Below are 13,189 nucleotides of genomic sequence, written 5' to 3'. Positions count from 1 at the left end.
TCAGACTTCCAATATAACTCGAAGTCCTGCCATGTGCAGAAGTTCACTGATGACACGGCCATAGTGGGGTGTGTCAGGAATGGACAGGAGGAGGAGTATAGGAAACTGATACAGGACTTTGTGATATGGTGCAACTCAAACTACCTGCGTCTCAATATCACCAAGACCAAGGAGATGGTGGTGGACTTTAGGAGATCTAGGCCTCATATGGAGCCAGTGATCATTAATGGAGAATGTGTGGAGCAGGTTAAGACCTACAAGTATCTGGGAGTACAGTTAGACGAGAAGCTAGACTGGACTGCCAACACAGATGCCTTGTGCAGGAAGGCACAGAGTCGACTGTACTTCCTAAGAAGGCTGGCGTCATTCAATGTCTGTAGTGAGATGCTGAAGATGTTCTATAGGTCAGTTGTGGAGAGCGCCCTCTTCTTTGTGGTGGCGTGTTGGGGAGGAAGCATTAAGAAGAGGGATGCCTCACGTCTTAATAAGCTGGTAAGGAAGGCGGGCTCTGTCGTGGGCAAAGTACTGGAGAGTTTAACATCGGTAGCTGAGCGAAGGGCGCTGAGTAGGCTACGGTCAATTATGGATAACTCTGAACATCCTCTACATAGCACCATCCAGAGGCAGAGAAGCAGTTTCAGCGACAGGTTACTATCGATGCAATGCTCCTCAGACAGGATGAAGAGGTCAATACTCCCCAATGCCATTAGGCTTTACAATTCTACCGCCAGGACTTAAGAACTTTTTAAAAGCTATTATTAATGCTTTTTGAGATAGTGATTTAGATGTATATCATATTTTTTTTACTGTTAAGTATTGTATGTAATTAGTTTTGCTACAACAAGTGTATGGGACATTGGAAAAAAGTTGAATTTCCCCATAGGGATGAATAAAGTATCTATCTATCTATCTATCTATCAGTCAACTGCACAGTTGTGCTTCTGATGCACAACTACAATGTGGAGAAATTGCTACATACCAAGGTCGTAAAAGTATCAAGGTAGAATAACTAGGTGTGTTATTTATTTCTAGTGTTGGTTGAGAGATAGATGCTGCTCATTTTTGTGATATAAGCTTTTCTGAAACAATTTAAAAATTTACTTTTACTATTTTGCCCATTTTGCTGCAGTCCCACTCACCACAACAACGAGGACCTGAATGATTTTCCAGCAAAACCTGAAAATCATTTTTTTATACTAGATGTTCTACTACTCCTTGAAGAGTGCAAAGGGCAATAAACTCACTTGATAGAAATAAGGAAGTGTATAGCTGAAAATGACTGTGGATTTAGAATTGATATGGCAGGGCACATCTAGTCAAAAAGCTACACAGCAGATGCCCCAACTCATCCACACTTAGCGACTCCCTGCATTTGCTGAACAAGGATGGGGGTAAATTAATTATTTATTTCTACTTCGAGATTCAGCGCAGAACAGACCCTCCGGCCCACTGAGACAAACAGCCAACAACTCATCTATATAACCGCAGCCTAATCACAAGTCAACTTACAATGACTAATTAACCTACTAACCAGTACCTCGTTGGACTGTGAGAAGAAAGCAGAGCACCTGGAGGAAATATATGCAGTCACAAATCCCTCAAGGACGATGCAGGAATTGAACTCTGAAATCCAACACCCCGAGCTGTGATAACATCACGCTAACCATGATCGGCACACAGTGTGGATATTTTACAGGCAGGAATTGAACCAGATAGCAAGTAGTGTGGCCAATGCTAGAGGAACAAATACATTTGATCTCAACAATAAACGTTCTGTTCATTCTTACACCATTTGCCAAACAGAAGAATTTTATTTTCATGGTTAATTTTAGGAGGCTAAACATTCAGCATCTGGGAAGTTTTATTTAACGGACAGCAAAAACACCAATGCCCTTGAATAGAAAATCATACAAAAAGTAATGGATACGGCCCAGGACATCACAGGTAAAGCCCTCCCAATATTGAGCACATCTACATGAAACACTGTCGAAGGAAAGCAGCATCCATCATCAGGGACCCCTAATGCCCAGGCCATGCTCTCTTCTCACTGCTGCTATGAGTAAGAAGAAAAAAGAGCCTCAGGACCCACACCACGAGGTTCATGAACAGTTACTACCCCTCAACAATTAGACTCTTGAACCGAAGAGGAACATTTCACTCAACTTCACTAACTCCATCACTGAAATGTTCCCATAACCAATTACTCACTTTCAAGGACTGTTCATCTCATGTTCTCAATATTATTGCTTATTTGTTATTATTATTTACTCATTCTGTATTTGCAGTTTGTTATCTTCCGCACTCTGGTTGAATGCCCTAGTTAGGTGGTCTTTCATTGATTATTATGGTTAATATTCTATGGATTTAGTGAATATGCCCACAAGAAAATGAATCTCAGGGTCGTATATGTTGACAAATATGTATTTTGACAATAAATTTACTTTGAACTTTAAATAGGTTCAGAAACACAGGAGATTCTGCAGATGCTGGAAACCTTGAGGAACACACACAAAGTGATGGAGGAACTCAGAAGGTCACACAGCGTCTACGGAGAAGAATAAACGAAAAGGTCTTGGTCCAAAAAGTTGACTGTTTATTCCTTTCCATTGATGCTTCTTGACCTGCTGAGTTCTTTCAATACTTTTGTCTGTTCCAATAGGTTCATAGAGTTTTAACGGAGACTGATATTCTCTTCAGCTTTATCTCAATAGACAATAGGTGCAGAAGTAGACCATTCGGCCCTTCGAGCCTGCACCGCCATTCTGAGATCATGGCTGATCATCTACTATCAATACCCGGTTCCTGCCTTGTCCCCATATCCCTTGATTCCCCTATCCATAAGATACCTATCTAACACCTTCTTGAAAGCATCCAGAGAATTGGCCTCCACTGCCTTCTGAGGTAGAGCATTCCACAACCCCACAACTCTCTGGGAGAAGAAGTTTTTCCTTAACTCTGTCCTAAATGACCTACCCCTTATTCTTAAACCATGCCCTCTGGTACTGGACTCTCCCAGCATCTGGAACATATTTCCTGCCTCTATCTTGTCCAATCCCTTAATAATCTTATATGTTGCAATCAGATCCCCTCTTGATCTCCTTAATTCCAGCGTGTACAAGTCCAGTCTCTCTAACCTCTCTACGTAAGACAGTCCAGACATCCCAGGAATTAACCTTGTGAATCTACGCTGCACTTCCTCTACAGCCGGGATGTCCTTCCTTAACCCTGGAGACCAAAACTGTACACGATACTCCAACTGTGGTCTCACCAGGGCCCTGTACAAATGCAAAAGGATTTCCTTGCTCTTGTACTCAATTCCCTTTGTAATAAAGGCCAACATTCCATTAGCCTTCTTCACTGCCTGCTGCCCTTGCTCATTCACCTTCAGTGACTGATGAACAAGGACTCCTAGATCTCTTTGTATTTCTCCCTTACCTAACTCTACACCGTTCAGATAATAATCTGCCTTCCTGTTCTTACTCCCAAAGTGGATAACCTCACACTTATTCACATTAAACGCCATCTGCCCACTCACCCAGCCTATCCAAGTCACCCTGAATTCTCCTAACATCCTGATCACGTCACACTGCCACCCAGCTTAGTATCATTAGCAAACTTGCTGATGTTATTCTCAATGCCTTCATCTAAATCGTTGATGTAAATCGTAAACAGCTGTGGTCCCAATACCTAGCCCTGTGGCACCCCCACTAGTCACCACCTGCCATTCCGAGAAACACCCATTCACCGCTACCCTTTGCTTTCTATCTGCCAACCAGTTTTCTATCCATGTCAATATCTTCCTCCCAATGCCATGAGCTCTGATTTTACCCACAAATCTCCTATGTGGGACCTTATCAAATGCCTTCTGAAAATCAAGGTACACTACATCCACTGGATCTCCCTTGTCTAACTTCCTGGTTACATCCCCGAAAAACTCCAATAGATTAGTCAAGCATGATTTGCCCTTGGTAAATCCATGCTGGCTCGGCCCAATCCTATCACTGTTATCTAGATATGACACTATTTCATCTTTAATAATGGACTCTAGCATCTTCCCCACTACTGATGTTAGGCTGACAGGACGATAGTTATCTGTTTTCTCCCTCCCTCCTTTCTTAAAAAGTGGGATAACATTAGCCATTCTCCAATCCTCAGGAACTGATCCTGAATCTAAGAAACATTGGAAAATGATTACCAATGCATCCGCAATTTCCAGGGCCACCTCCTTTAGTACCCTAGGATGCAGACCATCTGGACCTGGGGATTTGTCAGCCTTCAGTCCCATCAGTCTACTCATCATCATTTCCTTCCTAATGTCAATCTGTTTCATTTCCTCTGTTACCCTATGTCCTTGGCCCATCCATACATCTGGGAGATTGCCTGTGTCTTCCCTAGTGAAGACAGATCTAAAGTACTTATTAAATTCTTCTGCCATTTCTCTGTTTCCCATAACAATTTCACCCAATTCATTCTTCAAGGGCCCAACATTGTTCTTAACTGTCTTCTTTCTCTTCACATACCTAAAAAAGCTTTTGCTATCCTCCTTTATATTCCTGGCTAGCTTGCGTTCGTACCTCATTTTTTCTCCCCGTATTGCCTTTTTAGTTAAGTTCTGTTGTTCCTTAAACATTTCCCAATTATCTGTCTTCCCACTCACCTTAGCTCTGTCATACTTTTTTTTAATGCTATGCAATCTCTGACTTCCTTTGTCAACCACTGTGGCCCCTTTCCCTCCTTTGAATCCTTTCTTCTCCAGGGAATGAACTGATTTTGCACCTTGTGCGTTATTCCCAAGAATACCTGCCATTGCTGTTCCACTGTCTTTCCTGCTAGGATATCCATCCATTTAACTTTGGCCAGCATCTCCCTCATGGCTCATTGTTCAACTGCAACACTGACACCTCCGATCTGCCCTTATCTTTCTCAAATTGCAGATAAAAACTTATCATATTATCTCAGCTCCAACTTCCTCCAGCCAGACAAGCCTCTGAGTTCTGATGCAAGGTTACAGCTGGAAATATTGACAGTTCCTTTCCCCACACTGCTCAAACTATTGAGTTCCTGCAGCAGACTTCTTGTCATTCAGGGCACTTGAATTCACATTGCATCAGCAATTTGGGCTCCAGTGTGGCGTCAATTTCTACTCTTCTACCATCATCCAAGATCCAGTTCTTGGGATTTCCTCCCCTATAACTCCCACAGGCCTTCCCAATAACTCCCGCAGGCCTCCCCTATAACTCCCGCAGCCCTCCTCTATAACTCATTTAAAAATTGACACCCTGATCATCTGGCACAATATACTTTTAGTGGCCACTTTATTACATACCTTCTGCAACCTAATAAAGTAGCCACTGAGTGTTTTACTGGGCATATGTGGTCTTCTGCTGTTGTAGCCCATCCACTTGAAGGTTCAATGTGTTAAGCATTCAGAGATGCTCTTCCACACATCACTGTTGTAATGCATGGTTATCTGAGTTGCTGTTACCATCCTGTCAGCTTGAATCAGTCTGGCCATTGTTCTCTGACTTCTCTCATTAACAAGTCATTTCCACCCACAGAACTGCAACTCACAAGATGTCTTTTGCTTTTTTGCACCATTGCCTATGAACTTTAGAGACTGCTGTGCTTGAAAATCCTAGAACAGCAGTTTCTGAGACACTCAAACGACGCCGTCTGGCATCTACTGTCATACCACAAAGTCACTTAAATCACATTTCTTCCCCATTTTGATGTTCTGAACAACAAATAAATCACTTAACTATGTCTGGGCATGTTTTTATGCATTGAGTTACTGCCACATGATTGGCTGATTTAATACTCGCATATTCGATATTTGCATGAATGAGCAAATGAAGGGTGTACCTAATAAAATGGCCACTGAGTCTATATTACTCTACATAAGTATATTTTTCAATATCCCTTTTTTCTTGCAACCTTTAATATGTCACACAAACCTAAGCTGTGTTCCTGACATCCCTGTATCTGACCTTTGCTAATCAATTCTGACAATAAGTTTCTGGAAGAATATTGGAAATTAAATTTCCATACTTACTAATAGGTCTGAAAAAAAATCAAGCATTTGGAAACTTGTGTTAGTGGGGTCAAATCCGACAAATATTTTCCTTTGAAGATGCGTACGATGGATTTTTTTTAATACGCACGTTCAATCCATCCATTATTGGAACATCATCAGTAAAACGAAACAGTCCAGGAAAGTAAATTCAGAAGCAATAAATATACATTTCTGGAACAACAAGACTTAAAGTAACATTTATGCTCTTAAGAATTCATGCCAGTGTTAGTAAAAAGATTTCAAGGGTGGTTTAAGAAAATTAGAGGAATTATTAGATGTAGTCAATACTCCTTTACTTACGTAGCTGAAGAATCTCCAGAAAGAATCAATAAGCTCTGGGCACTTTTGCATGAATAAGATGATGAACCATTCGATCAAGTATTTTACAGATGCCTGATTATCACTCAAAGCAGATCTGAAGACAATTTGAACAGTGGCACTGAGAAACACCTACGGAACATATTGATGCAGTTTGAGTTCAAACACATGGGAATCTCATCCACAAACAGACACCAAAGACACTACATAATAAGAAGTAGGCTTGTCTAAAATGAAAAACATTGTGAAGATGAGGCTTCATTAAACCACTGATCTAACTAAATCCCAACAAATTTCCTTTGGCTTGAATTTTTCAATTAGGCACAAGGAAAACTTCAATAAATTATTTCAATAAACTCTACATTTGCCTTTAATCAGAAATTATCAAAGCTACCTTTTTTCACCTATTAAAGATTAACTCTATTGGTCTCATTTACATCAGAACATTGAAACAAGAAGTAAATACACCAATTGTGTCAATGACCAACACAGTCCGAATCAGCCCGCTAGTGCCCCAAGCTTCTGGTGCCAAAATAGCATGTCTATAACTTAATAACCCTAACCTGTACATCTTTGGTGGTTCCTAAGGGTTTCATAGGGGGGGCGGTAGTGGGGATCCAGAGGAAGAAATCCAGAGCCAGGGTCCCTAAGGCAGCTTGATGTTGTTTACAACTTCACTCTGGCAAACTCTGTGACGACACTAGTGCCAGGCTGTATCAATGCATGCCCTTCCCTTGGATTACATCAGTGATGTGGAGAGGGAGGGACCCACTGCATGGGCAACAGCCAGTTCTTCCCCTGGGATCGACAGCTGCCTATTCACATCTTTGGATTGTGGAAGGAAACTGGAAGGCCCAGAGGACACCCATGCGGTCATGGGGAGAATGTACAACATCCTTATTGTCAGCAGCAAAAATTGAACCCCGACCACTAGGGCTATGAAACGTCATGCTAACCATTACACTACCATGCTACACTACCCTCTACACTACTGTGCTGCCCTATAAAGACCAGAGGAAGCAAAAACAATCCTTTAAATTCCTTTTAAATTCTTTCTTTTTTAAAAAAAAATTCTTTTAAATTCCTGACGAAGGGTCTCGGCCCAAAACATCGACAGTGTTTCTCCTTATAGATGCTGCCTGGCCTGCTGTGTTCCACCAGCATTTTGTGTGTGTTGTTTCAGCCTTTTAAAAAGTGTTTGTGGCTCCAAATGGGGAACAGCTAACAGGGAAAATAAAAAGGGTCAATATCAGATATCTAAATTGGGGAAAAAAATTCATGGATAATTACTTTTGATATTATGCATGTGAAACATAATTCTTAGACTGATGATATCTTTACCTGGTCCATTTGAGGAAGGAGCACAAGGAGTGTCTGCCAAATTCTGTTCTTTAGTCGATGCATCAGGGAGTTCACATAATAGCGACCTTTGGTGTTCCTCAGCTCTTCGTCCTGGGAATAGGAAAAATAGTAGCTTCAGGAGTTCAATTTTATTTAGCAATTTGACAATAAATCCAAAAAAGATGACAAACACCATTTTGCTACCACTTACAGTACACGAACATAATGAACATGCACCACAATTCTATGGAAGGTCTCCCTACAATTCAGAAGCTTTTGACTTAGAGGAGTTGCATGTCAACCTCATCTGCTACCTAAAATTGAATTTGTTTTTTTTTTGTCTATCTCGCTTCCGGCCCTGAAAAGAATAACTGTTTCTCTGTCCACAAATACAGCCTGAACCAAGATTGATCTTAGAGTAGGTGATAAGGTCAGCACAACATCGTGGGCCAAAAACCTGTACTGCGCTGCAATCTTCTATCTTCATTTTCAAAATGCTGCTGATTGTTCTTCTGATTTCTTCCCCAATTTCCACCATTCACAATTAATTTTATTTTACTTTATCTGCTCACAGATTTGAATTTGAATTTATGTTAAATCTTACATCCATCCCACAACATGAGGGAGTGAAAATCTTTGCATTATGACTCCGTTGCAATGTACAGACATGTAAATTTAAAGGTCTAATGGCTTGTAGAAAGAAGCTGTCCCATAGCCTGTTGGTCCTGGCTTTAATGCTGCAGTACCTTTTGCCAGACAGAAGCCGCTGAAACAGTTTATGATTGGAGTGACTGGTGTCCTTGATGATCTTCCAGGCCTTCTTTATGCACCTGCTGCTGTAAATATATTCAATGGCTGTCCATACCACTCTCTGCAGTGCTCAGCAATCAAGGTTGGTGCAGTTCCTGTACCAGGCAGTGATACAGCCCATGCCAAACTTCTTCAGTCGCCTGAGGTTGAAGAGAAGCTGTTGTGCTTTTTTTGCCATACAGCCAGTGTGTACAGTCGAGGTGAGATCCTCAGGGATGTGTATACTGAGGAACTTGAAACCACTCACCATCTCAACTGTAGACCCATTGATGTTGATTGGGCCAAGCCTGTCTCTGTTCCTCCTGTAATCCACAAACAGCTCTTTGGTTTTTTTGACATAGAGGGAGAGGTTGTTTCCTGGCACCACTGTCTCAGGGTGTCAACCTCTCCTCTGTGGGTTGTCTCATTACTATTAAAAATAAGGTCAATCAAAGTTGTGTCATCTGCGAATTTGATCAGCAGACTGGAGCTCTGTGTGGCAGTACGGTCATGGGTGTAAAGGGAGTAGAGAAGGGGACTCAGGACACAACCCTGAGGGGCACCTGTGTTGAAGGTCAGAAGGGCAGAGGTGAGGAATCCCATCCTTACCACCTGTCCATGATCCAATAGGAAGTCTAGGATCCAGCTGCACAAGGTGAGGTGCAGGCCGAGGTCTCTGAGCTTCCTGTCAAGTCTGGAGGGAATTATGGTGTTAAATGCTGACCTGTAGTCCAGGATCAGCATTCTAATGTATCCATCCCTCTTCTCCAGGTAAGTGAGGATGGACTGTAGTGCTGTGGCTATGGTGTCATCGGTAGACTGGTTCCATCAGTAGGCAAATTGTAGGGGGTCCAGTGTAGGTAGTAGCATGCTGCAGATGTAGTCTTTAACCAGCCGCTCAAAGCATCATCAGGAGACATGGTTCCTCCCTGTTCTGGTGGTCAAAGTGAGCATAGAGGGCATTGAATTCATCTGGAAGCGAAGATCTGCTGTTCCCTATCTCATAAGATTTTATTTTGTAGGAGGTTATGGCATTCAAACCCTGCCAATCTATCGAGCATCCCTCACTGATTCCACTCTGGCCTAGAATCTCCCACTTCACCCATGAGATGACTTTCTGGAGACTACACCTGCAGCTCTCGTAGCATTCTTCATCTCCAGACTTGAATGCCTCTGATCTGGCTCTCAGCAAATTCCTGAATTCATGGTTCATCCAGGGCTTCTGAATAGGGTAAACTCAGAATAGTTCTGCGGGGACACACTCATTAACAACTGCTTTAATAAAGTCTGTAAAGACCCTGGTGTAGTCATTCAAGTCCTTGAACATGAGCCGGTACACTGACTCAAGGCAAACTGGTAACTGCTCCTCTGCCTCCTGCGACAACCTCTGGTTGTCTTGATCTCTGGAGCCTTGCTCTTTAGGCTTTGTATGCAGGTAGCAGGAGTACAACCAAATGATCTGACTTGCCAAAAAGCAGTCTCGGGAAGGAACAATAGGCAATCCTTATCGTAGTGTAGCAGTGGTCTAGTGTGTCGGGACCTCTGGTGCTACAGGTTACATGCTGGTGATAACTGGGCAGGGTTTTCTTCGACCAGGCCTGGTTAAAGTTGTATCTGTATCTGAAGATGACATGCCTTCAAAAGAATGAATTCAAGGAAAGTATCTGGACCAGACGGAGTATCTGGCCAAGTACTGAATACCTATGCTGACCAACTGGGTGGTGTGTTCATGGATATCTTCAACCTCTCACTCCGGCAGTGTGGGGTACCCACCTGCTTCAAGCAGGCTTTAATCATACCGGTGCTCAAGAAGAGAATGGTTACCTGCCTCAGACTATTGCCCAGTAGCACTTACATCCGCAGTGGTGAAGAATTTTGAGAGGCTGGTGTTGAAGCATATTCACTTCCCGGAGCAACAGGTCAATAGCAGGTATCATCTCTTTGGCTCTTCACACAACCCTGGAGCAGCTGTACAGCAAAGATGCATACATCAGGATGCTCTTTATGAACTACAGCTCAGCATTTAACACCATCATTCCCTCTAAACTAATCAGTAAACTCCAAGACCTGGGCCTCAATAACCCCTTGTGCAACTGGATCCTGGATTTCCTCATGTAGACCCCAGTCAGTTCAGAATTGGCAAAAGCATCTCATCCACAATCTCCATCAGCTTTTCAAAGGAGGTTCACGAAAATTATTCCAGGATTAAATGGCTTGTCAAATGAAGAGTGTTTGATGGCTCAGGGCCTGTATTCACTGGAATTCAGAAGACTGAGGAGTGACTTCATTGAAACCTATTGAATGGTGAAAGGGCTTGATAGAGTGGATGTGGAGAGGATATTACCTATGGTGGGAGAGTCTAAGATCAGAGGACACAGGCTCAGAATAGCAGAGTGTCCTTTTGGAATGGAGATGAGGAGGAATTTCTTGAGCCACATTAAAACTCTCTTCAGGACTATTAGTAGCTGATAAGTAGATGACTCCAAAATTCAAATGTATATTCTTTTTCTCTAACAATATTAAATTAAGTTGATGTTTACACAATTCAATATGAAATTAGAGCCGCCTAATTTCCTAATACCCCCTCCCTCCCAATACCCCTGAGCTTTTCCAGTTGTTTAAGATATTATTCAAAAATTGTTTTGTAATTCACACCTGACTTGAAGAAAAGCTCCCAATATTAGCTAATGAAAGTTGAACAAAAGTGTTCTATCAGTGAAGCTAAAAAGAACCATAAAGACCTTATAAAACCTTTTGCACACGAGTTTAAAAGGGCTTCATTTGACAAACTTACTCAAGGAGATGTGAATAATCTTTTAAAATCATGATTAAGAGTTTATTTTGGACATTAGCAATGCCCAAGAGAGGAAAAGAAATCAGGAAACATTTTGAATAAATTATGACAACCATGGGGTAAAATATCCTCATTAAAAATTAGCCACTGCTGTAAGCCTCCCAACATACAGAGAATCCAGGGCTAGGGAGCAAGTGAAAGCATTCAGGCAGTTTGAATTGCCAGCGAGTGCCAAAGGGCCTGTTCCTGTGGGAGTCAGAATGGAACATGATGGAGATACTCAGCAAACCAGGCAGCATTGATGGAGATAGAAACAGAGTTAATATGTAAAATCAGAACTTGGGAAAGTTACATACATTTTAAGTTGCTGAGTATGAGGAACAAAGAAAACAAAGGAGGTGCCTGTGATATGGTGGAGACAAATACTGTAAATCCTGAATAATGTGATACTTGGGCTGACCAAGAGAGAATGGCGATGGCTTGTGAACTGCAGCCAACCTGTCCGGAGGGGGAGTAAAAAAATGAATGAAAATACAGGAGGAGAGAAAAAGAGGAGACCACATTGTGTATACCGAATGCAATGTACTATATGAGAACTAATAATCACTGTTTAATGTTGAGTCATTTTTGGACAATAAAAGTAGAAAAATCAGGAAACATTCAGCAGATCGAGCTGCATCTGTGTGAGAGAAACCGTTTTGATAAAGGGTTAGGCACACAGTGTCAGAAGTGGTGAAAAGTATTGTCATCAGGACATACAGGAGATTGAGAGGTGGATTGAGGTGCAGCCAAGATATTTGTGGGAGTCCATGAGCATCTAACAGAGAAGAGTTGCTAACCTGACCCTGTTATAGAGAGGGTGGCAAGAGTTAGCCATGTTACATCTGAGATTAAGAACAAAATGGAACTGGCCAGTAAATGTGTCCTCGCGCTGGGGCTATACGGCGTTGAGGCGCGTCCCCTGGGTGGTGGATGGGGGATCCTTCGTGTGAGGGGTGCACCGGATAATATGGAAGAAGGTGCCGCGAACCAACATAGCCTAGAAGAAGGAACTCCGATTCCAAACCCGGGTAGATAGGACTCGTTAGCCTTGGATGGCAGCCTATCTAGGAGAGGATAAACTCTGATTTCAAACCCGGGCAGGTGGAGCTCGTTAGCATGGAAATGCTATCGCCTAGGGGAAGGTGACCCCAACAGAAAACCCCTGATCCTCCAGGTTGGGAGTTGTGCAATGGGCTAACAACCTGTTCACGTAAAACAAGCAATTGTTACAGAAACCATCAACAGATTGTCAACCACTAACCCAGATCTCGGGAAAAGCAGGGCCTCATTCAGGAGGCTGATGACGTGCTGCAACCAAACCCGTCAGGAAGCTGCAGGGCTGACAACCCTCCTTCACCCAAGGAAAACCATAATGGAGGTTCCAAAGCTGCTCTCACGGATGAAATCTATCCTAATTGGAACATGGAATGTGAGATCGCTTTGGGAGACAGGTAGGTGCGCACAGGCAGTGAAGGAAATGAACTGATACCACCTCACACTCCTGGGCATGTGAGAAGCAAGGTGGAATACTTTTGGTGAGACCAAACTACAGACGGAAGAAACTCTGCTCTATTCCGGCAAAGAAAAAGAGGAAGACCCGCATGAGGCTGGTGTGGCCCTGATGTTGTCCAAAGAAGCAGCCAGAAGTTTGATAGAATGGGAACCAGTGTTCGACTGTATCATCACAGCCAGGTTCGAGTCCAGATTCCAGAAGGTATCCATTATCCTGTGCTACGCCTCAACTAACAACGCAGAGGAAGAAGAAAAAGATCTCTTCTACACCCAGCTTCAAGCAGTAGTTGGAAAGGTACCTAAGCAAGATATGTTGATCG

General features: G+C 42.6%; 1 protein-coding gene across 6 annotated transcripts in view; it reads right to left on the bottom strand.

Moving 5' to 3' along the window:
* Positions 1 to 13,189, bottom strand: part of LOC140730748 (probable methyltransferase TARBP1) — a 384,497-nt gene that overhangs the window by 179,069 nt on the left and 192,239 nt on the right. For all 6 annotated transcript variants that reach the window (XR_012099667.1, XR_012099666.1, XR_012099668.1 and 3 more), the window contains exons 21-22: positions 7,733 to 7,843; positions 6,374 to 6,523 (exon numbers count right to left, since the gene is read on the bottom strand). Coding sequence is in view for 3 of the 6 variants with exons in the window: in XM_073051594.1 (XP_072907695.1) it covers positions 6,374 to 6,523; positions 7,733 to 7,843 (261 nt within the window). In the remaining 3 variants the exon portion in view is untranslated. The remainder of the gene's footprint in view (positions 1 to 6,373; positions 6,524 to 7,732; positions 7,844 to 13,189) is intronic.

Source organism: Hemitrygon akajei, chromosome 7 (genome assembly GCF_048418815.1).
Source record: "Hemitrygon akajei chromosome 7, sHemAka1.3, whole genome shotgun sequence".
NCBI classification, from domain to species: Eukaryota; Metazoa; Chordata; class Chondrichthyes; order Myliobatiformes; family Dasyatidae; genus Hemitrygon; species Hemitrygon akajei.
Note: the sequence above shows the minus strand (reverse complement) of the source record. Positions and strands in the feature narration are given on the sequence as shown.